This window comes from Chlorocebus sabaeus, unplaced genomic scaffold, assembly GCF_047675955.1.
Source record: "Chlorocebus sabaeus isolate Y175 unplaced genomic scaffold, mChlSab1.0.hap1 unalloc_scaffold_541, whole genome shotgun sequence".
Taxonomy (NCBI): Eukaryota; Metazoa; Chordata; class Mammalia; order Primates; family Cercopithecidae; genus Chlorocebus; species Chlorocebus sabaeus.
Window position 1 is genome coordinate 62,006 of NW_027327861.1, and position 24,754 is coordinate 86,759.

Consider the following 24,754-nt stretch of genomic DNA (forward strand, 5'->3'; position numbering starts at 1 on the left):
TACAGGACAGGAGAATGGCCATTGCTGTTGCTTTCGGCAACTCATTCAGGGGTTTGAGGAACTAGATTTTCTGAAGCTCAGTTAAAAAATACTAGGTCTTGGCCAGGCATGGCGGCTCACACCTATAATCCCAGCACTTTGGGAGGCCTAGGTGGGTGGATCACAAGGTCAAGAGATCAAGACCAGCCTGGCCCACATGGTGAAACCCCATCTCTACTAAAAATACAAAAATTAGCCAGGTGTGGTGGTGTACACCTGTAGTCCCAGCTACTCAGGAGGCTGAGACAGGAGAAATCGCCTGAACCTGGGAGGCAGAGGTTGCAGTGAGCTGAGACTGCACCTCTGCTCTCCAGCCTGGGGACAGAGCGAGACTCTGTCTCAAAAGAACAACAATAAGAAACCACCACTAGGTCTTTGGGAAGAATTTTTAGAAATATAAAAGCAATGGTTTCATTTGACCCTGAAATTGGCTTTATTATCTAGTTGATTCAGCCGACCCTACAAACCCCGTGTTTCTGGCAAGACGGCTCACTGTGCTGGCCGTGGCATCTCCCAGCCTCACTGCTGTCCCCCCATCCCTCCACAGGCACAGGATTCCCAAAGAACAGTGGTGGCTCAAGCTGCGGCCCCTCATGAAGATCCTGGCCAAGTACATGGACAACTATGATGTGTCGGACTCAGGCCAGCTAGAGCACGTGCAGCCCAGCCCTGGAGCGTCTGACCCAGTCCTGCCTGCATGTACCTGCAACCTGGACTCACCGTGGACCATCTGTTTTTGTAACACTTAAGTTATTTATCAGCACTTTCTGAAAGTATTTATTGACATTAATACCTAACAAGCAAGCACCTGTCACCGACCGTGTGCCCCACCAGCTCCAGTGCGTGCTGTCTGGACTGTGTCTCATGCTTTCAGATGTGTGTATTAAACGTTTGCCTACAACTCCAACAGTCCTCCGTTTTAGTTTTTTAAGTAGGAGATTAAAACCTCAATCTATGGGTGGCTACTAATGGTTTTCTCAGCACTTTTGTGGGCAAAGATTATAAAAATATTTTTAGTAGGGATCACTGAACTATGCACAAGTCATAAAAGGAGAACAAAGCCAGTAGTTTACACAGGCCAAGGGGAATGCCGTGTTTATTGCCATGTGTCAGTTTCCAACCACAGCAGCAGGCCAGGGCCCTGGGCCTTGACCCCAGGCTCCTGCTCTCCTTAGAAAGTAAAAGAGAACACATGAATCTTACCTACTCGGCCTCTTGATTGCAATCCTAGCTGCATGTTAAAACCACCAAGGTGGGGGTTTGAAAAATCTGATAGCCAGTTTCTCGTCCAGTCCAAGCCACGGTCCTTGCTGGGACCTAATTTGGAATTCTCTGATGACTCTTGCCAGAGTAGACATGGGTGCTGGCGTGACGGCCCTGCTGCCCTCGTGGGCCCACCTCCTGTAGGGACAGCGTTTCTGCCTCTTAGCTCTAGGTTGCAGGAGACCACAGCTGTGCCTCAGAAACGGCGGTGGAGAGCTGTGTGGAGGGAGAGGAGACCCCAAAAACAAGCTGTTTGGGAAATCAGAGTCCAACGGCCAAGAAGAGCTGGCGTGGCGGCTCTCCTTTCTGGCTCTGTGAAGACGAAGCGAGCGCTTACTCACCCCAGCCCACCTGCTTCTCAGGACTGCTTCCATCCGGCCGCCCCGTTGAACTTCCGTCTGTTAGGAGGACGCTCCCACAGGGCCTCGGTGTAATCGAGTTTCATGAATCAGCACAGGCAGACACGGGACACCTTTGTGTACCTTTTCATTTTACTTCTGTTTTTTAGTAAAAGCCCTAAATGCTACTTAAGATAATGACTCAAGCAGAGGTTAAATCAGAGTTGCCCTTTATTTTTAAATTCTTAAATATTCTAGAACTAATGAGGTAAAACAAGCCTTTCAGTCAGTAGAAAGTGAAAATTCTACGTGGTGCATCTTTGGCATTTCGTGTATGACTATTTCAATGGACATCTTCCTGGTCGCTCTTAAGATTGACTTGCCAGTCAGTTGGCAACACTTTAAGAATGGCATAATATTCTTGGAAAAGCAGTAGCATTTCTGACTTTTCATATTCAGCTCTAGAGGCCTATTGTCTCAGGGGCTCCTGCACAGTTGGGGGCACCAGGGCCGCTCACCTGATGATCCAGGATGGGTCCTTGGCGATTTTGGGATTCTCGGGTCTGAGTATGGCCAGGCCATGCGTGCTCTTCCCAGTGCCGAGGTACCTGAGAGGAAGGCAGGCGAGGTCAGTGAGGACTGGCTTCTACTTCAGTGCCGTTAAGGTCTCCAATCCCGGACGCTGTCTCCCCCACTCCCCGCTCCCCACTCCCCACTCCCCACTCCCCACTCACCTATCGCTCATGGCCAGGAGCTTCTTGTGGCTGATGGTGAAGAGCTGCTCCCTGTGGGCCTGCTTCATCTCATCCGAGAGGCCGTACAAGAAGTGGTCCATTCCTAGAAGACAAACCACAGGCACAGGGGGGCTGCCACCCAGGAGCTCGCACAGTGGGCTATGCCCTCGTGTCCCAGAGGGGACAGGTGCATCTCACTGTTACTTCACATACGTGTTTCAACCACAGGGTCATGTCTAACAGCCCAGAGATCACACCCTGACCTCTAGCTCCCACGAGCCACGCTGACTCTTACCAAGGCCTGCTTCTGCAGCGTGGATGCATTCAGGACCGCGTGAGGCTGATAATGCTGTGAGCAAAAGTGGCTCTACAGTGTAATGTGGCCAGGCCTGGGCCGTGGTCACGTCATCCTTCCACACGAATGAGCCCAGTCACTGCCGTGGGTTGGCCCCACTGGGCCTCAGGTCAGTAAAACTGAAATGACAGGATGCACTCTTCTCGCCCAGATGTCGGGAAGCGTGTTTCCAAGGCCAATATTTAGGGTGTCAGACGTGGAAATCGTATCACAGGCAAGGACAGAGGCGCCAGAAGCTGGTGCTCCTGCCTGTGCATGAGGGAACTCGGAAAACAGCAATGTCATCTGCGAGGCTGTGGACTGAGATTCTCACTGTTACACTCACAATACCTTTGTATGAAGGAGCGACAGGAGCATCTACGGTTGAGAAGACAAAGTTTGCCTTCGTCAATGTCTTGCTGCGTGAATTTTCCAGATTTTGCCCAGTAAACCTTCCCAAAAGATTGGAGTGTCTCTATTGTTTTTGGGTCCCTAGGAAACCCAGAGAAATAAATAGGCAAGCATTTTACCAAAGGACAAGTTTATGACAAACCTGTGACTTAACAGTTCAACATCTTCTATGGGTTAACAGCTCTATTTTACATCTGATCTAGTCCAAACAGCCCCCTGACAAATTGCTCAATTACTCTCAGTGGAAGTTTAAATCCGATCACATAAGACTTTCAACACGTTCTCCCTCTTAGACAGGGTCTGTCTGCATAAAGTCCTCCCCAGATGATTTAAATCCACCTCTCTGTGACATCAGGAGAGGAAAGATGTGGAGGGTGGGGGCAGGTCAAGATTATGAGGAAATTACAGAAGACTCACATGGAAAAATCAAGCAAACAAAGGTTTTCCTTTAATCTCCCTTAAGGACACACCCAGGGCAGTACAGGAATCAGTCTGAGGGGGCTGATCCAGACTTCCCTTTGTGTAAATGGAAAGAGCCCAGCCCTCCCTCCACCCTGACTCAGAGCTGCAGAGGGGTTGTGAGCTGCTTCCCCATCCTTGTCTAGAAGAGTGGCTTCCAGCACAGCAAATGGGAGAACTCAGCAGGGTGGCAACGGCTACCGACTTCTCTACCTACGTGCCTGCTTACCTACCTACCTACCTACCTACCTACCTAATCTATCTCTGCATCCACGAGCCAGGCTCTCATTCGCCCAGGCTGGCGTGTGGTGGCACAATCTGCTGACTGCAGCTTCAACCTCCCTAGGCTCAAGGGATCCTCCCGCCTTAGCCTCCTGTAGCTAGGACCACAGGCACTTGCCGCCATGCCTGGCCAACTCCTTCTTAAAAAGTGTCAGAATACAGGTTCTCTTGGGCAGCAAAGCCATACACAATCAAGAATTTATTATTTTAGAATAACGGTGTTATGTTTATGAAAGCTAACAGTTGCATCCACATCAGGCACCTCCAAATGAAATGAGCTAAGAATGTTCTCAGGCTATATCGCGCCCCTCACCTGGGGCCTGTGTCCCAGGTCCCCCAGAGCAGGGTTGCAACCTCAGACAGCCACTATGGATACTGTGTTTTTCTCCTATGCCTATGAAAAAGTCTATAGATTAGGTGCAGCAAGATATTAACAAAATACAACAATTATACTGTAATAAAAGTTATGCTAAGTAAAACAAGCGTTCTGTGAACAGAAGCTCTTGGACACCCACAGCGTATCTGATGACCTAGATGGCTACTGAGTGACCAACAGGCAGGTACCGTAGACAGTGTCAGCTTTCATCCCACTGCTTAGAAGAATGGTGTACAATTTAAAACTTTGGAAGTGTTTATATCTGGAATTCTCCATTTAATATTTTCAGACCAAGGGTGACTGGGTAATAAACCGTGGAAGGCAAAACCATGGATGGAGGCACTACCGTGTTTTGCCAAAATATGCTGGCTTAAGCCAGGGTTTACTAAAGACAGAATGCTTCCCGTTTACGCTGCTGGCCCCAATCCTTGCACCAGAAAGGACATTGCTGGGTGTGGCTAAGTGCTCGAGAAGTGAAAAGCAGCACATAGAACAACTTTTGTCTAAAGTTCACTGCAGTAGAAGAAAATGACACTGATAATCATGAGTAGGAGACTAAAACACAGTGTGTGTCCCAATGTGTGAACTAGAGCAAAGCTCACCTGTAAGAGTAAAGGGTGAAAACCCCACTGTGGCTGAGTTTTGCGCCTCCACTGTAAGCGCCACCTTTTTCTCGAATTTCTGTATGTAGGAATTTAGCAGTCATCAAACATGCAAGGATTTTAAGACTGAAATTAATGATTAAAAAATGCAAGTTTAAAACACCATGGCTGATAAAAAAACATAGACAATGAAGTAATTATTGGATTCAGTGAAAATGAAAATAAAATCAAGTTGTACAATAATGCCACATAAATTATGGTCCCATTTTTTTGGTCTTGTTTTTTAAGAGACGGGATCTTGCTCTGTCGCCAGGCTGGAGTGCATAAGGGCAATCACAGCTCACTGCAGCCTTGAACTCCTGTGCTCAAGGGATCCTCCCACCAGTCTCCTGAGTAGCTGGGCCTACAGATGCGTGCCACCACGCCTATTTTTACAATTTCTGTAGAGGCAGGGTCTAGTTCCGTTGCCCAGGCTGGTCTTAAACACCTGGCTTCAAGTGATCCTCCTGCCTTCAAAGTGCTGGGCTTACAGGCATGAGATTTTCTTTTTAATTAACAAAAACTAAAAAGCACAAGGAAGCACAATTTTCAAGCAGTTGTCTTGGATTACATGGTTGAAAGCAGTGGTGGTGGGGAGGGAATCTAACACTTCCAGCACCACACTGCTTAACTTGTTCCAATGCATATGTGGCATTTTTTAAATCTGGTGAAGTAGAAAGATGTTATTTCTATTGTAAAGGCAAATGTGCAAATGAATATTTAAATGTCTCACATTAGGATACCAAAAAAAAAAAAGGAAACTGAAGTCAAACTCTTTGAGTTTTATAGGAATCCCTTAAGTAAACACACACTCTCCGATACATCACATTTCCAGGAACGGGGCTGATTTCATCTGCCTTCCACTGCGAATGGTGACATCACATTCTAGATGATTCCAGAACACATCCTCCTCCGACAGAAGGCAGGGCAGACAATGATGGTAGCGTCTGCAGCAAAGACACAGGCTCCTTAAAGGCGCCCGTGGCGAGATCAGCCCCGGGTCACCACTTCCACAGATGGGCCATTTCCCAAAGCAGATGAAGGGAGTCAAATAGGCCAGGTGGGAAATCAAGGAAGGAGTGGGCATGTTCCCAGGGGCTGTGCTGGGAGAAATCATGACCATCTCGTGTGGGCCCTCCAGGAGAAACCCAGTGCCACTCGGGTGGCTGGGGCGTCATCAGTTGGGACCAGCGAGGTTGGAGCCAGACCCTGGGGGACGGAGCCTCTACAAGCACCAGCAGGGATGGCCTTCAATCCATCCATGCATCCTCCTCCTTGAGAAATTTCTATTACTTGTATATTAAAAACACATGCTCACTGTTGAAAGATTATAAAATACAAAAAACAAGGAAAAAAAGATCTAGACTCCCCCTGGCCCAGGGGGAACCTCCACATTTTTAGCGTTTTCTGTCTGCATTTTCCTATTGGATGGTGGAAACAGACCACTCTTCTGCTGGCACAGCAGACAGATCTGTTTATCTCCTACAAATATGGAAATTAATGAACAAAACAGCTGACCACACACCTCTTTTCTACAGAAGAGCTCTTTCTGGGCCCCCACTGCAGCCCCACATTTCCTCCCACCTGGCTACACACCTCCCCATCTGTGGTCCCACTGTGACACACGTACACCCTGGAGGCCCGGCACCTTCTCCTATCAGGATAGACTGCCCAGGCCTAAGCCTGCCTTCCCCTCTCTACCACTCGGGTGGCTGGGGCACCATCAGTTGGGACCAGTGAGGTTGGAGCCAGACCCTGGGGGTCTCCTCCTTGGTTTAGTCCCTCATGGGGGTAGCTGCCTGGGACAAGGATACAGGAAGTGAATTTCCGGGATATAACATTTTTGCACAGATCTGTGTCATCCACACCCAACTGACAGGTCCCCAAAAGTGTATGTCTGTGAGTCTGTCCTCCTGGTCTGGCCAGTTTCCACAGATGGGATGAACACAGCCGAGGGGCAGCCACACTTTGGAAGAAAGGGCTGGAGGGCCAGTTCGTAGGCTGCAAACTCCCTCGCCCCACGCCACTTTGGGAACAGGCCTGACCCTCACTCTCGGCCGTGGCTTCGGCCGCTCAACCCCGGGCCTCCTTCCCTGAGCTTCTGACTTGGTGGGGAGACAGGGGAGGCAAACTCCTCAGAGGGACTGTGAGGCAGCCTCCAGCCCTGCCATCTGCAGGGCTCTGCAGGACCACCTGGTTTCTCCCCACTGCCCTGTCCCTCTGTGGCCCCGGGTCAGGCACCCCCCACCCACCCACCCACAGTCTGGCTCATGAGGTTCTCCTGCAGCCCCCATGGCTGCCTGGGTCACCTCCCACTCTCCCTTGTGGCTTTGTGTCTTGATCTACCTTTGCTGTCGTTCCATGCATCTGTCCTCACGAAGGATTAATCTACCATGTTTATCAGAGGTCTCAACATAAATTCATTCAATTTCCACCTAGAGATGAGGGGAGTACATGGGGCATTTTGAAAGGAGTTTGTGGTTAGGGCCTTTGTTCATAAAGACTCTGCTGTTTAAAGAGGGCTGCTCGTAGACTCACAAAGCCCCAGGTCCAACACTCAGAGTCAGTGCAGACTCTTCCTGTGCTAAAACATGCCCTGTGAACTCGAACAGGCTTGACAAGCTGCTTCTGTAAGGCTCAGGCCTGAGAGATCCCGACCTCCACCCTCCTACCTGGCAAGATCTGGGTCCGTGTAGGGGACAGTTCGGATGCATTCGCCCACATAATTCACCGGGAAGTGCATCAGGAAGTGAGTCTTCATCTGCCAGGGCTTGAAGGTGGGTTCCTGAGGGATAAGGTGCGGTCAAAGGTGGCTGTCCTATTTTTATTTTGGCCTTTTCTTAGTGTGTGTTTTCTGTAACTACTGCTGTGTAGAACTTCTATATGAGTTTTAGGTTGTGAATCTTGCCCACCCAGAGTTCCCCCACCCCAGAGAGCCTCCACTTCGGCCCCCCTGGGCTGGTCCTGCCTGTGCTCCGCTTGGTGTGAATGTTGAGTGTGATCGGTCCACAGGGCTGCTTGACCCTGCGTCTCCTTCCTTCTTGTTGCTGAGGCCAGTTCTGTTCTCTCTTTCTCCACCTGAACTGCATTTGAAGCCAAGATGAAGGATGAGAAGTGGTTGCTAAGAAGGACCCTCCTGCAGCGAATTCGCTGTGAGGAGGCTGCGCTGGCCCAGCCTGTCATTTCCTTCTCTAAGCTCATTCCAGAGGTCGGCAAGGGGCAGCCTGTCCCTGCCTGCTCTCGTGGCCTGCGAATCAAGAATGGATTTTACATTTCCAAATGATTGAACAAATAAAAAACTAACACTTCTGTGGGGAAAAGAAAGAGAGATCAGCTTGTTACTGTGTCTATATAGAAAGAAGTAGACATAAGAGACTCCATTTTGTTCTGTATTTGAGATGCTGTTAATCTGTGACCCTACCCCCAACTTTGTCCGTGCAAGAGACACGTGCTGCGGTGACTCAAGGTTTAATGGATTTTGGGCTGTGCAGGATGTGTCTTTGTTAAATAAGTGCCTGAAGACAGCTTGCTGGTTAAAAGTCATCACTATTCTCTTAATTTCAACTGCCCAGGGACACGTACATGGCCAAAGTCGCAGAGACCTCTGCCTAGAAAAGCTAGGTATTGTCCAAGGTTTCTCCCCATGTGATAGGCTGAAACAATGCTGCTAAAAGGTTTATGGAGATGTTTGCATATGCATCTCAAGGCACAGCATTTTCCTTTAAACTTATTCATGTCACAGAGATTTTTGTTCATATGTCTTACTGCTGATTTCCTCCCTACAATGATCCTATTGTCCTGCCACTCCCTTATCTTTAAGATGGTAAAGATAATTATCAATAAATACTAAGGGAACTCAGAGACCGGTGCCAGTGTGGGTCCTCTCTAAGCTGAGCGCCAGTCCCCTGGGCCCACTTTTTCTTTCTCTATACTTTGTCTCTGTGTCTCATTTCTTTTCTCAAGTCTCTTGTTCCACCTAACGAGAAACACCCACAGGTGTGGAGGGGCAGGCCACCCCTTCATCTGGTGACCAACGTGGAAGCTTTTCTCTAAGGTGAAGGTACACCAGAGCGTGGTCATTGAGGACAAGTCAATGAGAGACTCCCGAGTACGTCTACAGTCAGCCTTGCGATAAGCTTGTGCACTCGGAAGAACCTAGGGTAACAATGGGGCAAACTGAAAGTAAATATGCCTCTTATCACAGCTTTATTAAAATTCTCTTAAAAAGAGGGGGAGTTAAAGTCTCTACCAAAAATCTAATTATGCTATTTCAAACAATAGAACAGTTTTGTCCATGGTTTCCAGAACAGGGAACTTTAGATCTAAAAGACTGGGAAAAAATTGGCAAAGAATTAAAACAAGCAAGTAGGGAAGGTAAAATCATCCTACTTACAGTATGGAATGATTGAGTCATTATTAAAGTAGCTTTAGAACCATTGCAAACAGAAGAAGATAGCGTTCCAATTTCTGATGTCCCTAAAAGCTGTGCAGTAGATTGTGAAAAAGAGGCAGGGATAGAATCCTGGAAAGGAAAGGAAAGTTCACACTGTAAATGTGTAGCAGAGCTGGTAATGGCTCAGTCAATGCAAAATGTTTATGATAATCAATTACAGGAGGTAGTATATCCTGAAACGTTAAAATTAGAAGAAAAGAGTCCAGAATTAGCAGAGCCATCAGAATCTAAACCACGATGGCCAACTCCTCTTACAGCACCTCAGATGCCTGTAACTTTACAACCTCAAATGCAGGTTAAACAAGTACAAACTCCAAAAGAAGATCAAATAGAAAAAGAGTCTCTGGCATGGCAATGCCAATCCAAATACAGTGTCCACAATATCAGCCGGTAGAAAATAAATCCCAGCCGCCAGTAGTCTATCAATACTGGTTGCCAGCCGAGCTGCAGTATCGGCAGCCCCCAGAAAATCCGTATGGACAACCAGGAACATTTCCACTGCCACAGGGCAGGGTGCCATATCCTCAGCCGCCCACCATGAGACTTAATCCTACAGCACTGCCTAGTACACAGGGTAGTGCAGTACATAAAATTATTGATGAGGCAAGAAAACAAGGAGATATTGAGGCATGGCAATTCCCAGTAATATTAGAAGCAAGACCACCTGGAGAAGGGGTCCAAGAGGGAGAGCCTCCCATAGCTGAAGCCAGATATCAGTCTTTTTCTATAAAAATGCTAAAAGAAATGAAAGAAGGAGTAAAACAGTATGGACCCAACTCTCCTTACATGAGAACATTATTTGATTCCATTGCTCATGGACATAGACTCATTCCTTATGATTGGGAGATTCTGGCAAAATCATCACTCTCACCCTTTCAGTTTTTACAATTTAAGACTTGGTGGATTGATGAGGCACAAGTACAGGTCCAAAGAAATAGGACTGCCAATCCTCCAATTAACATAGATGCAGATCAACTATTAGGAATAGGTCAAAATTGGAGCACTGTTGACCAACAAGTAATAATGCCAAATGAGGCCATTGAGCAAATCAGGGCTATCTGCCTTAGGGCCTGGGAGAAAATCCAAGACACAGGAACCACCTGCCCCTCCTTTAATACAATAAGACAAGGCTCTAAAGAGCCCTACCCTGATTTTGTAGCAAGACTTCAAGATGCTACTCAAAAGTCAATTACCAATGAAAATGTCCGTAAGGTCATAGTGGAGTTGATGGCATATGAAAACACCAATCTTGATTGTCAATCAGCCATTAAGCCATTAAAAGGAAGGGTTCCCGCAGGATCAGATGTAATCTCAGAGTACGTTAAAGCCTGCAATGGAATTGGAGGAGCTATGCATAAAGCTATGCTTATGGCTCAAGCAATCACAGGAGTTGCTTTAGGAGGACAAGTTAGAACATTTGGGGAAAAATGTTATAATTGTGGTCAAATTGGTCATCTAAAAAAGAATTGCCTAGTCTCAAGTAAGCAAAATGTAACTACTGAAGCTACTACAACAACAGATAAAGAGCCACCTGGCCTATGTCCAAGATGTAAAAAGGGAAAACATTGGGGTAATCAATGTCGTTCTAAATTTGATAAAAATGGGCAACCAGTGTCAGGAAATGAGAGGAGGGGCCAGCCTCAGGCCCCGCAACAAACTGGGGCATTCCAAATTCAGCCCTTTGTTCCTCAGGGTTTTCAGGAACAACAACCCCCACTGTCACAAGTGTCTCAGGGAATAAGCCAGTTATCACAATACAGCAATTATCCCCCGCCACAAGAGGCAGTGCAGCAGTAGATGTATGCACCATACAAGCAGTCTTTGCTTCCAGGGGAGCCTCCACAAAAAATCCCCACAGGGGTATATGGCCCATTGCCTGAGGGCGCTGTAGGACTAATCTTAGGAAGATCAAGTTTAAATCTAAAGGGAGTTCAAATTCATACTGGTGTGGTTGATTCAGACTATAAAGGCGAAATTCAATTGGTTATTTGTTCCTCAATTCCTTGGAGTGCCAGGCCAGGAGACAAGATTGCTCAATTATTACTCCTACCTTATATTAAAGTTGGAAAGAGTGAGATAAAAAGAACAGGAGGGTTCGGAAGCACTGATCCGGCAGGAAAGGCTGCATATTGGGTAAGTCTGGTCTCTGAGAGCATACCCGTGTGTAAGGCCATTATTCAAGGAAAACAGTTTGAAGGGTTGGTAGACACTGGAGCAGATATCTCTGGCATTGCTTTAAATTAGTGGCCAAAAATTGGCCTAAACAAAAGGCTGTTAGAAGACTTGTCGGCGTAGGCACAGCTTCAGAAGTGTATGAAAGTACATGATTTTACATTGTTTAGGACCAGATAATCAAGAAAGTACTGTTCAGCCAATGATTACTTCAATTCCTATTCATCTATGGGGTCGAGATTTATTACAACAATGGGATGCAGAAATCATTATGCCTGCTCCATTATACAGCTCCACAAGTCAAAAACTCATGATTAAGATGGGATATATACCAGGAAAGGGATTAGGAAAAAATGAAAATGGCATTAAAGTCCCAATTGAGACTGAGAAAAATTAAGAAAGAAAAGGAATAGGGTATCATTTTTAAGGGCGGCCACTGTAGAGCCTCCTGAACCCATTCCATTAACTTGGAAAACAGAAAAACCGGTATGAGTAAATCAGTGGCCGCCAGCTAAGCAAAAACTGGAGGCTTTACATTTATTAGCAAAGGAACAATTAGAAAAGGGACACATTGAGCCTTCATTCTCACCCTGGAATTCTCCTGTATTTGTAATTCAGAAAAAATCAGGCAAATGGCATATGTTAATGGACTTAAGAGCAGTAAATGCTGTAATTAAACCCATGGAGCCTCTTCAACCCGGATTGCCCTCTCCAGCCATGATCCCGAAAGACTGGCCTTTAATTATAATTGATCTTAAGGATTGTTTTTTTACCATTCCTCTGGCAGAGCAAGATTGTGAAAAATTTGCCTTTACTATACCAGCCATAAATAATAAAGGATCAGCCACCAGGTTTCAGTGGAAAGTATTACCTCAGGGATTGCTTAATATTCCAACTATTTGTCAAACTTTTGTAGGTCAAGTCCTTCAACCAGTTAGAGGTAAATTTTCAGATTGTTATATTATTCACTATATTGATGATATTTTATGTGCTGCAGAAACAAGAGACAAATTAATTGACTGTTACACATTTCTGCAAGCAGAGGTTTCCAGTGAAGGACTAACAATAGCTTCTGATAAGATCCAAACCTCTACTCCTTTTCATTATTTAGGGATGCAGAGAGAAAATAGAAAAATGAAGCCACAAAAAATAGAAATAAGAAAAGATACACTAAAAACATTAAATGACTTTCAAAAATTGTTATGTGATATTAATTGGATTCGGCCAAGCCTAGGCATTCCTACTTATGCCATGTCAAATTTGTTCTCTATCCTAAGAGGAGAGCCAGACTTAAATAGTAAAAGAATATTAACCCCAGAGGCAACAAAAGAAATTAAATTAGTGGAAGAAAAAATTCAGTCAGCGCAAATAAGTAGAATAGATCCCTTAGCCCCACTCAACTTTTAATTTTTGCTAGTACACATTCTCTAACAGGCATCATCATTCAAAATACTGATCTTGTAGAGTGGTCATTCCTTCCTCACAGTACAATTGAGACTTTTACATTGTACTTGGATCAAATAGCTACATTAATTGGTCAGGCAAGATTACAAATAATAAAATTGTGTGGTAATGACCCAGACAAAATAGTTGTTCCTTTAACCAAGGAACAAGTTAGACAAGCCTTTATCAATTCTGGTGCATGGCAGATTGGCCTTGCCAATTTTGTGGGAATCATTGATAATCATTACCCAAAAACAAAAATATTCCAGTTTTTAAAATTGACTACTTGGATTTTACCTAAAATTACCAGACATGAACCTTTAGAAAATGCTCTGACAGTATTTACTGATGGTTCCAGCAATGGAAAAGCAGCTTACACAGGGTCAAAAGAGCGAGTAATCAAAACTCAATATCAATCAGCTCAAAGGGCAGAGTCGGTTGCAGTCATTACAGTGTTACAAGATTTTAATCAACCTGTTAATATTATATCAGATTCTGCATATGTAGTACAGGCTACAAGGGATATTGAGACAGCTCTAATTAAATATAGCATGGATGATCAGTTAAACCAGTTGTTCAATTTGTTATAACAAACTAAGAAAAAGGAATTTCCCATTTTATATTATTCATATTCGAGCACACACTAATTTACCAGGACCTTTAACTAAAGCAAATGAACAAGCTGACTTACTGGTATCCTCTGCATTCATAAAAGCACAAGAACTTCATGTTTTGACTCATGTAATTTCAGCAGGATTAAAAAACAAATTTGATGTCACATGGAAACAGGCAAAAGATATTGTACAACATTCCACCCAGTGTCAAGTACTACACCTGCCCACTCAAGAGGCAGGAGTTAATCCCAGAGGTCTGTGTCCTAATGCATTATGGCAAATGGATGTTACACATATACCTTCATTCGGAAAATTATCATATGTTCATGTAACAGTTGATACTTATTCACATTTCATATGGGCAACCTGCCAGACAGGAGAAAGTACTTCCCATGTTAAAAAATATTTATTATCTTGTTTTGCTGTAATGGGAGTTCCAAAAATAATTAAAACTGACAATGGACCAGGTTATTATATTAAAGCTTTCCAAAAATTCTTAAATCAGTGGAATATTACACATACAACAGGAATTCCTTGTAATTCCCAAGGACAGGCCATAGTTGAAAGACCTAATAGAACACTCAAAACTCAGTTAAACAAAAAGAAGGGGGAGACAGTAAGGAGTGTACCACTCCTCAGATGCAGCTTAATCTAGCACTCTATATTTTAAGTTTTTTAAACATTTGTAGAAATCAGACTACTACTTCCGCAGAACAACATCTTACTGGTAAAAAGAACAATCCACATGAAGGAAAACTGATTTGGTGGAAAGACAACAAAAATAAGACATGGGAAATAGGGAAGGTGATAACTGGGGAAGAGGTTTTGCTTGTGTTTCACCAGGAGAAAATCAGTTTCCTGTTTGGATACCCACTAGACATTTAAAGTTCTACAATGAACCCATCGGAGATGCAAAGAAAAGCACCTCCACGGAGACGGAAACACCCAATCGAGCGCCATTGACTCGCATGATGAACCAAGTGGTGATATCAGAAGAACAGATGAAGTCACCACGCACCAAGAAGGCGGAGCTGCCGACCTGGGCACAGTTAAAGAAGCTGACACCGTTAGCTGGAAAAAGCCTAGCTAGCACAAAGGTGACACAAACCCCAGAAAAAAATGCTGCTTGCAGCTCTAATGATTGTATCAACGGTGGTAAGTCTCCCCATGCCTGCAGGAGCAGCTGCAGCTAATTATACCTACTGGGCCTATGTGCCTTTCCCACCCTTAATTGGGGCAGTCACATGGATGGATAATCCTATTGAAGCATACGTTAATAATAGTGTGTGGGTACCTGGTCCCACAGATGATCGTTGCCCTGCCAAACTGGAGGAAGAAGGAATGATGATAAATATTTCCACTGGGTAACGTTATCCTCCTATTTGCCTAGGGAGAGCACCAGGATGTTTAATGCCTGCTATTCAAAATTGGTTGGTAGAAGTACCTACTGTCAGTCCCACCAGCAGATTACTTATCACATGGTAAGAAGAGAAGATAATCTCACTTTAGACATTTCTAAATTAAAAGAACAAATTTTTGAAGCCTCTCAAAGTCACTTAAATATTGTGCCTGGAGCTGAGGCGTTAGATCAAGTGGCAAAAAATCTTTATGGATTAAACCCAACGACTTGGATTAAGTCTATTGGGAACTCTACTGCAGTAAATTTTGGAATTATGTGTCTCTGTTTAATCGGCTTGTTTTTAGTGTGCCGGACCAGTCGAAGAATCCTGCGTCAAATCGAGACAATGAACAATCCTTCATCGCCATGGCACATTTATATAGAGGAAAAGGGAGAGAGAATGTTGCGGGAAGTCAGGGACCTTGAATGCAGGGAATGGCTGAAGCCACGGCAGAAAAACATAAAATATGAAGATTTCATGGACATTTATTAGTTCTCCCAAGTTAATACTTTTATAATTTCTTATGTCTGTCTTTACTTTAATCTCTTAATTCCATCATCTTCTTTGTAAGCTGAGGAGGATATATGTCACCTCAGAACCCTGTGATGATTGCCTTAACTGCACAAATTGTTTGTGGAGCATGTGTGTTTGAACAATATGAAATCTGGGCATCTTGAAAAAAGAACAGGATAACAGCGATGTTCAGGGAACAAGGGAGATAACCTTGAACTGGCCACCGGTGAGCTGGACGGAACAGAGCCATATTTCTTCTCTTTTCTTATGCAAATAGGAGAAATATCGCTGAATTCTTTTTCTCAGCAAGGAACATCCCTGAGAAAGAGAATGCGCTCTGAGGGTAGGCCTATAAACAACCCCCTTGGAAGCGTTCTGCCTTTTACGGTTGAAGCCGAAGGGATGAAATAAGCCCCGGCCTCCTGTAGCGCTCCCAGGCTTATTAGGATGAAGAAATTCCCACCTAATAAATTTTGGTCAGACAGGTTGTCTGTTCTCAAACCCTGTTTCCTGATAAGATGTTATCAATGACAATGAGTGCCCAAAATTTCATTTTTAATTTTAATTTTAACACCATCCTGTGATCTCATCCTGCCTCCACTTGCTGGGTGTGGCGGCCAGGAGCCCGAACGCGGGGGGTGCCGGCACCCCCGGCGATGGGGCTCCCAGAAGCCAGGAGGGCGGGCCGGGGGTGGCGGCCGGGAGCCCGACCGCGGGGGGTGCCGGCACCCCCGGCGATGGGGCTCCCAGAAGCCAGGGGGGCGGGCCGGGGGTGGCGGCTGGGAGCCCGATCGCGGGGGGTGCCTGCACCCCCGGCAATGGGGCTCCCAGAAGCCAGAGGGGCGGGCCGGGGGTGGCGGCCAACACGGTGAGACCCCTGTCTCTACTAAAAATACAAAAATTAGCTGGGCACGGTAGCAGGCACCTGTAATCCCAGCTACGTGGGAGGCTGAGACACAAGATTCTGTTGAACCCTGGAAGCAGAGGTTACAGTGAGCTGAGATTATGCCACTGCAATCCAGCCTAAGTGACAGAGCAAGACTCTGTCTCAAAAATAAAAATAATAAATAATAACAAAAGAAAAAATACATATGCATTCCTAGTCCCTTGGAGCTGCAGCAACAAAGCTGGTGATATATTTTGGGTGCTTCTAATCAATGTTTTCCATGAGCCACACTGCAAGTCTCAACCTTGCCCCTGCTACAGTAATTATCTATTACAAATTAAAACAAGAGCCATAACTCTGTCTCCTACTAAAATATTCTAATTGAGACATGTTAACAGAATACATTTCTTTGGGTGATAAAGTATCCACCAGGGTGGGGAACAGACGGCCCACCGCTTGTGCTGTGGCCCTAACCACCAAGGACTCATGAATCATCCACAGCAAGGCTGGGGACTCAAAAAGAACACTAAATTGCTCTTTGACATTAATTCTTAAATCTTGAGAAACCAAAGTTCTCTTTGTAACAGACTTGAAAAAGGATGAAGTCAGAAGTAGCTCAGCAGAGATGCACCAACTCTTACCTGAGAGAGACACCCCTTGCTAATCACGTCTGGATTAACGGATGTGCTAAAAGCATCTCTTCCAACAGAGACACAGACTGCAAATAGGAATGCCATGAACACCTTCCCCAGATAACCCAGTCCTGACCCATCCACCCCTCAGGAGGTCCCCAGACAAGTCCAATAAGGAAATGACCCCACAGCAGATTCAGGTGCAGGCAGTGAGGGTAGTGGCGTCAGGGAATTCCGCTGTAAACCTTGGCAGCACGCAGGGAGGTGTACCCAGCTGGACAAGTGAAGTCAAAAGTGCAGGATGATCTGGCCATTCCAAATATGCAGGGCATTCCAATTTTGTTAAAAAGAAACCCAGCCTTTGAAAAGGCCCGGACTTCCCACAATGTGTGGTATTTATAGTGTGGAGGGCACTGTAGAGAAGTTATCAGAGGGTTCATGACGGCAAGATCCACGGAGGCTCTGCCATGTGCCAGGCATGAGACAAAAATTTACACAAAACACCTCATTTCACCCTACACAGAGTCCACAGACTGCTCCACAGTCTCCCAGGTAAGAGTTAGTGCATCTCTGCTGAGCTACTTCTGACTTCATCCTTTCTCAACTGCTTCATGTGTCACCCTACACAGAGTCCACAGACTGCTCTACATTTCACCCTACAGAGTCCACAGACTTCTCCACATTTCACCCTACAGAGTCCACAGACCTCTCCACATTTCACCCTACAGAGTCCACAGACTGCTTCACATTTCACCCTACAGAGTCCACAGACTGCCCCACATTTCACCCTACACAGAGTACAGAGACTGCTTCACAGAATACTACCAAAGGGGACCATCAAATGATCCCCAAGAAGTAATGAGCGCCTTAAAAGTAAGAAAGCCAACCTCCTCCCCCTCTCTTAACTCCCTCTCCTCATTTCCGCAGAACCAAAGAAATATGAAGGGCCAGTGACGCCCCACTGAAGAACGCTCTCATGGTGGTTACACTCTGTACATAGGGAGCACAACACTGCTCCGTGCTGCATGAGGCTACTATTCTATACTACACTAGTACGATCTGTTTGTTCTATTCTATACTATTCCATTCTCTATGATAGAATACTACAGCTTCATTCCATACGATAAAATACTGTACTATCTGTTCTATTCTATTCTATTTTCTTCTATACAGAAAGGAGTTAGCCAGCTTGCTTTAGGCAGACAGTAAGGGAAGGGTCCCAGAGAGCCTCCAGCCCATGTTTTGTGCAGATAGGGGGACTTGCACGGGGGGGCTCGCCTAAACATGCTCACAGCAGACTAAAGGTCCCCATGCACACGAGGGAATGGGGTGGAACCACCAGATATTTGCCCCTTAGACAGCGAGCCCAGCCCCATCAGCTTCTACATAAAAGCCCTTGTAGTCAACTGGGAAGGGAGCGACCAGCAACCTGCTCTCAGGACCCCTCTTTTCGCTGAGAGCTTAACTTTTAGCTTAACAAGTTCCACTGCACTCACTCTTCGATGTCCCCGTGCCTGTTTCTTCCTGGTCATGAGACAAGAACCTGGACCCAGCTGAGCTAAAGAGCAAAACTCCTGCATCAGTGCTACAGAACACTATCCTCTCTGTTCTGTGCCATGCGACTCTACTATTCCACACCACACTACGTAATATTAATACTATGCTGTGTGTTCTAATCTAGATTGTATTATGCTATGCAATACTACGTCATTAGTTCAACTGTATACTCTACAATACTATCCTACTTGTTCTATTCTAGACCATGTAATACTATTTGTCCTATTGTATACTACACTACATAATGTTACACTGTTTCTTCTATTCTATGCTACCCTATATAACATTATGCTATTTGTTCTATTCTGCGCTACTCTATATAATTCTATTCTGTTTGTTCCATTCTATACAATACCTTGCATCATTTTACCATGTTCCACGATACAAGAGTAGAGTCAGTTATACTTTCATAATCTCTTTTCCCAGCTCTTACCCAGTAAGAAATGTGATGTTTTACTATGCCTCACATAAATGCACATTTCATGATAATCAATGCCATTTCCTATGGTTGTAGAATTCTGTCTCTATGATTCTACTGATACGGCTTCTTTGGGCTTTTCTTTAAGTCCCTTGCAGTGTCTGGTTTCCTAGTGAAAAGATGACTAAGGTCCCGATAAGATCCTACAAAACCAGCATTCACACAGGCTCACCTGTGTGCACACTGCTGGACTCCGTGTTGAAGGAGTGACAGGAAGACAGATGGCTGTCGGTGGATGGAAGGCAACAAGCACAGAGTAGATTCCAGAACTGAGACGTGTACCAAGGCTCTGGCACAGCTGAGGGTCGATCCCAATTCTAGCCTCTCACAGAAAGGCAGAGGAGACTTAGCACAAAGAGCACAGAACTTTGCTTTAATAAAGCAAATGCTTACCATCCACTGTGAGGAGCTCAAGGAGAAATGGCAGTAGGCTCTACTAATGATACTGCTTTAAAAAATGGAAGGGAGAGGGTACATTTTCACATGGGCCATGTGGAAAGTTGGATGGACCTGCCGCTGGACCTGCCGCTGGACCTGTTCCTGGACCTGATGCTGGACCTACCGCTGGACCTGATGCTGGACCTGACGCTGGACCTGCCCCTGGACCTGCCACTCGGTCTGCTACTGGACTGCTAACAAATGCTGCAGATTTTTATGGAGAGAAAAGTACAATGCGTCTGAGAGCAGCTGTCCCAGCTCTGGATGAAGCCGGCAGAAAAAGGAAGCAGCAGAGACGCTGGTATCATTCAGTGGGCAGAGTCAATGACCCTCCTCTAAGTCCAGCAAATCTCAACCTGCATGTCTGCAACTAGAAATACCAATCACAAGCCAGACCTCCTGGCAAATACCATTGACCCACTGTAATTCTCTGTGGTGTATTATGTCCCATGTACAGGAAATCATTCACAAAGCCTTTAACCAGGAAGTACTAACATGACTTTTAATGCAATATAACAGCTTTGCACCCATTTAACATATATTTAACCCCAGTGGTATATTTAAATATATATTTTATAGAACATCAGGCATGTTTACCTAATGGCTCGAACTTTCACAATGTCTCTCTCCCTGAGAGGACAGCGGAGGATCCCATGCACTGTCTCCAGGAACATGCCCCTCCCAGAGAGGATTCACAAATCAAATGTGCACATGCATGCATGCACAGACACATATCACACACACACATACACATGGACAAGCACACCTACATGCAATTCATACATTCACACATGCACACACATTCACATAATCACGTAATACCACCACATAACACATGCATACACATACAACACTCAAACACACACGCACATACAACACTCAAACACACATGCACAAGCATACACACAACACTCAAACACACATGCATATACATACACATTCTGACACACATACATATGTAAATGCGTAGACATAACATGCACAAATATACATGTATAACTATATACACACGAGCATCCATGCATGTCTACTTGCACATATGTGCAGTCGTGCCTAAACATGTAACAGATGCACACACATACATGCAACACAAATACACATGCACACATATACACATGCATGAACATGTACATTACACACAAAGGCACACATACATGCACAACACATATACATGCAATACACACTTTCATACACATAAATGCAAACACACATACATATATACATCCCTCAAAGACCCCATTATTCAATTCTAAACAAAGTAGTTTATCCCCCAAATGTACCTTCTCGTAATTAATAAGCTCTACTGCACATTTCTTGTTTCAAATAATGAGGTCTCACACACAGCACACACACATTTATACTCCAATACGTGTGAACATATAAATAGAAATAGGCACACGGGCACGAAGACCCTCTTCTGTAAAGGTATTCTCAAACTTGAACTGAACGAATTCTGCTAATTATAGTCAGAGTCAGCAAAGATATATATTTGACCTCGGAATGAATATACTCGTTCTTTTCGTTACCCCTGGCAACAGCAAGAATGTAAAACAGAGTTGTGCGATACCATGTCACTTATTCAATCCCACTTCCTGGGATCTGACCCACTTGGAATAGCGTTTCTGTCTGAGTGATTTCCTTCTGACTAAAATCATGAGACAATTCCTTCTCTTCCTGCTTTCTCTTTCCCAGGCCTTTTCACTGCCCTTTCATCATCTCGGAAACTAAATCATACTTGTCAAAATGGAATGCAAAGAAACAGCCTTAGGAGAGAATCCCACAATGGAATGGACCCCAGAGAGGAAAAAATATTCTTTTTGAAAATGTACAAAAGGAAAAGTCAAGAGGTCTGGGTTCCCTCTCATGACAGAAACAGACGTTAGCATAGCAGGTCGCTCAGCACAGTTCAGCTCTGTGTATGAAACAGAGATTCTAGTCCTTGTCCCTGTTTCAAGCTCTGTGTTTGAAACAGATTCTAGCCCTTGTCCCTGTTTCATGATGTTGCAGTGAAGGTAACAAAACAGACAAAGGGCACAGGCTGCAGAAAAGGATTTTAAAAGGATGACTTTTAAAATGTGAGCCTGCTTTTCAAGGGCACAATGAGGACATTTTCAAGTATATTAAAGCTGATATATAAGAGATGGGTATAAAGACTCTACAAGGTCATTAGACTTTAGACTTACAAAGAAAACAAATCACATTCTCCTAGCATCACCAGTCAGGTGTTCCACAAATACTAAGAATAGCCACTGCAATGGGGTCCACTATGAGGAGTCAAAACACAACCCATGAAGCATGGCCGAGAGCTCCTATAACCTGATTTCTAGGAATCTAATTTTAAACATCCTCACAGCTAGCACATCACAAAAATGCAGAGCTCCAAATGCTGTAACACAAGTGCTAACAACACCTACCCAAAAATATACGAGGCATTTCAGGCAAAAATCCCAGAATCAGAAGAACACAAGTTTTATAATTTCTTCAAGAGCTGGTGCTGGTTGAGGCTCTTCTGCAGACTTCAACAAAAGACACGCTAGAATTAGCCATTGACGGTAACCCTGAGTCAACACGCACAGTGTTCAGAAAAGCACAAGGCCTGCTCCGACTTGAGACCCCTGGGAACTTTCTCTGGACCACACCGAGTGGACGACTTTGAGAACTCAAAATAACCAACAACCAGTCCATGAACAGAAAAAGAAGACTGCAGCCTCCCTGGGGACCTGGCTCCATGCCTGCCCCCTTTCTTCCGGATACCTTTGCCCTTCCTGGCTCCCTCATCCACCTGGAGATGCTCTGGGTTCAGGCCCCTCTCCAGTTGTGTCTCGGTCCACAGCTGGCTACCTGTGTGAAGCACCAGGCCTTGAAAGGCCATCTCCACCTGCTTCCTGCACTTCCCACCCACTTCCACCATGACGCCCAGGCTCTGGCTGCTCTCAGGGATCAGGGCCGCCAGGCTCCCCTCACAGGCTCCAACTGGAGTCCTGCCCCCTGGTTTTCAGCAACACTTGGAACTCTCCTGGAAACTCTCGGCTCTGGGCTTTCGTGAACTGCACCATCCAGCTCTTCTCTGGACTCTAAGCAGGGCCTTTTCTGGGTCTTCAAACCCTTCCTCCATTTCCAAATGTGGGCTTTCCTTTGGCCTCCTCTCTCCAGACGTGCATGCCTCACACTCTGGCTACTTGACCTGCACTTCTACCTAAGAGGCTCCCAAATGCTCCCTGCTCCAGATTTTCCCCAAGCCTCCTCCTGTATTTCCAAACTTGCAGCTTGCAGTGGTGTCTCTAAGTATCTCTGAGTCAGGTCCACAGTTGCTTCTCCTGATTTCCGGCAAAGCGCAACGGCGACCTCGAGGTGCAGACTCGCAGCTTCATCCGCCTTCCTGTACTCCCTCTTCCCCTCCTGACCCAGGCACCGAATTGCTCAGCTCACTGGCTGCCTTCTCTCCTCCTCCGGCCACGGCGAGTGCCCTGCATGAGCCTGCCCTGTCACCCCCCGGCTCCACGGCATGCTGCACATCAGAGACACGATTCTCTCCGAAATCCACAGTGGTTCCCTAGTATCCCACAGGTAAGGACTTCCACATTCTGGCCCCAATCAAACTTTCTGGCCTCAGATATGCACATGCATATTTTATCTATGCAAAGAGAGTACAGGCCTCACACCTGATATCATTCCTGGGCTCCTAGCTCCTCTTAAAGGTGCTGTATGAGGTACCTATGCACTTTCCAAACACTAACTGAATATGCGCTTGGAGAACACTTACTTGATAATTTTGTGGCCTTGTCGGATAACGTGGACAAAGTGAGAACTATGCAGGTGTGTGGATGCTGCCTTGCCCAGACCTCACTTACCCAGACACTCCCAGATGCTCAAGGTGACCAGCCCTATTGGCGCACAGGCAGGCACAGGCTGCACCCCTACAGCTGGGCCCCGCGAGCTGAACTATAATTACGAAGCAGCTGTTTGCTCCTAAATCTGTTTATGCTGGTGCATTTGTTACACATTACTGAAACCAATAAAGTATGACTCCAAAGAGAGAATAATTGTATGAAAACTAAGTTGGATGCCTTTCAAAGACTTAATATAGGGGATTTTTTTTTCATTTTAATCTTTTTAAAATTGCTATCAAATTAGGTATGGGCAAAAAATATATACAATGTTTGAGGAAATAATTTTTAATGGTTTCATATCTAACATACCTTGCTTCTCTTGTGTTGCCTATTCTCTTCTAGAAGAACAAAAACTGTGGCAGGCCTGCGATGGCTGTGGTTGAGGAAAGGGGCCACAGCCACAGCCAGCAGAACCATGCTCAGCAGCAGCCTAGCCCCGTGTGGAAGAGGCGTGAACACTCTCGGGAGAGGTGGATGTGCACTAACGGTTCCCAGCTCTGACCTCTTTGATTAACTGAATGCGGTGATTGGTTTTATCTGAACGTCAGACAAAAGGGTTTCTACGTCCAGGAAAGACTCTAAACACTCTGGACGCTGCTGGGGCAGATGGTGACCGTGACCCAGTGATACCACTCTCCAGTGGGCAGCCAACCCAGTCTCCTAATCGTAAAGGACATTCATAGCAACACCACGAAAAAGAAACACTACTGTTCTGACCCAGAAAAGTGAAATTTAAAACATAAAATACACAGGTTCTAACTAAGAGGCAGACAGACTGGGCACGGTGGCTCACGCCTGTAATCCCAACCCCTTGGAAGGCCAAGGCGGGTGGATCACTTGAGGTCACGAGTTTGAGACCAGCCTGGTCAACATGGTGAAACCCCATCTCTACTAAAAATGCAAAAATTACCCGGATGTGGTGGCGGGCACCTGTAATCCCAGCTACTTAGGAGGCTGAAGCAGGAGAATTGCTTGAACCTGGGAGGTGGAGGTTGCAGTGAGCCGAGATCACGCCACCGCACTCTAGCCTGGGCAACTCCTTCTCAAAAAAAATAAAATAAAATAAAATAAAATAAAATAAAATAAAATAAAAGGCAGACAAACAAAGGAGATTTCCTCTGATCTTAAAAACAGAAGTATTTAGGCCGGGCACGGTGGCTCAAGCCTGTAATCCCAGCACTTTGGGAGGCCGAGACGGGCGGATCACGAGGTCAGGAGATCGAGACCATCCTGGCTAACACGGTGAAACCCCGTCTCTACTAAAAAGTACAAAAAACTAGCCGGGCGAGGTGGCGGGCGCCTGTAGTCCCAGCTACTCCGGAGGCTGAGGCAGGAGAATGGCGTAAACCCGGGAGGAGGAGCTTGCGGTGAGCAGAGATCTGGCCACTGCACTCCAGCCTG

At 45.6% G+C, this 24,754-nt stretch overlaps 1 protein-coding gene across 1 annotated transcript in view; it reads right to left on the bottom strand.

Annotated features, from left to right (window-relative positions):
• LOC140711303 (uncharacterized) overlaps positions 1 to 24,754 on the bottom strand; it is a gene marked incomplete at its 5' end in the record, with an annotated part of 54,517 nt that overhangs the window by 10,634 nt on the left and 19,129 nt on the right. Inside the window, 4 exons of the mRNA XM_073014263.1 lie at positions 1,243 to 1,440; positions 1,644 to 1,726; positions 2,159 to 2,248; positions 2,375 to 2,477. Coding sequence (XP_072870364.1) covers positions 1,243 to 1,440; positions 1,644 to 1,726; positions 2,159 to 2,248; positions 2,375 to 2,477 — 474 coding nt within the window. The remainder of the gene's footprint in view (positions 1 to 1,242; positions 1,441 to 1,643; positions 1,727 to 2,158; positions 2,249 to 2,374; positions 2,478 to 24,754) is intronic.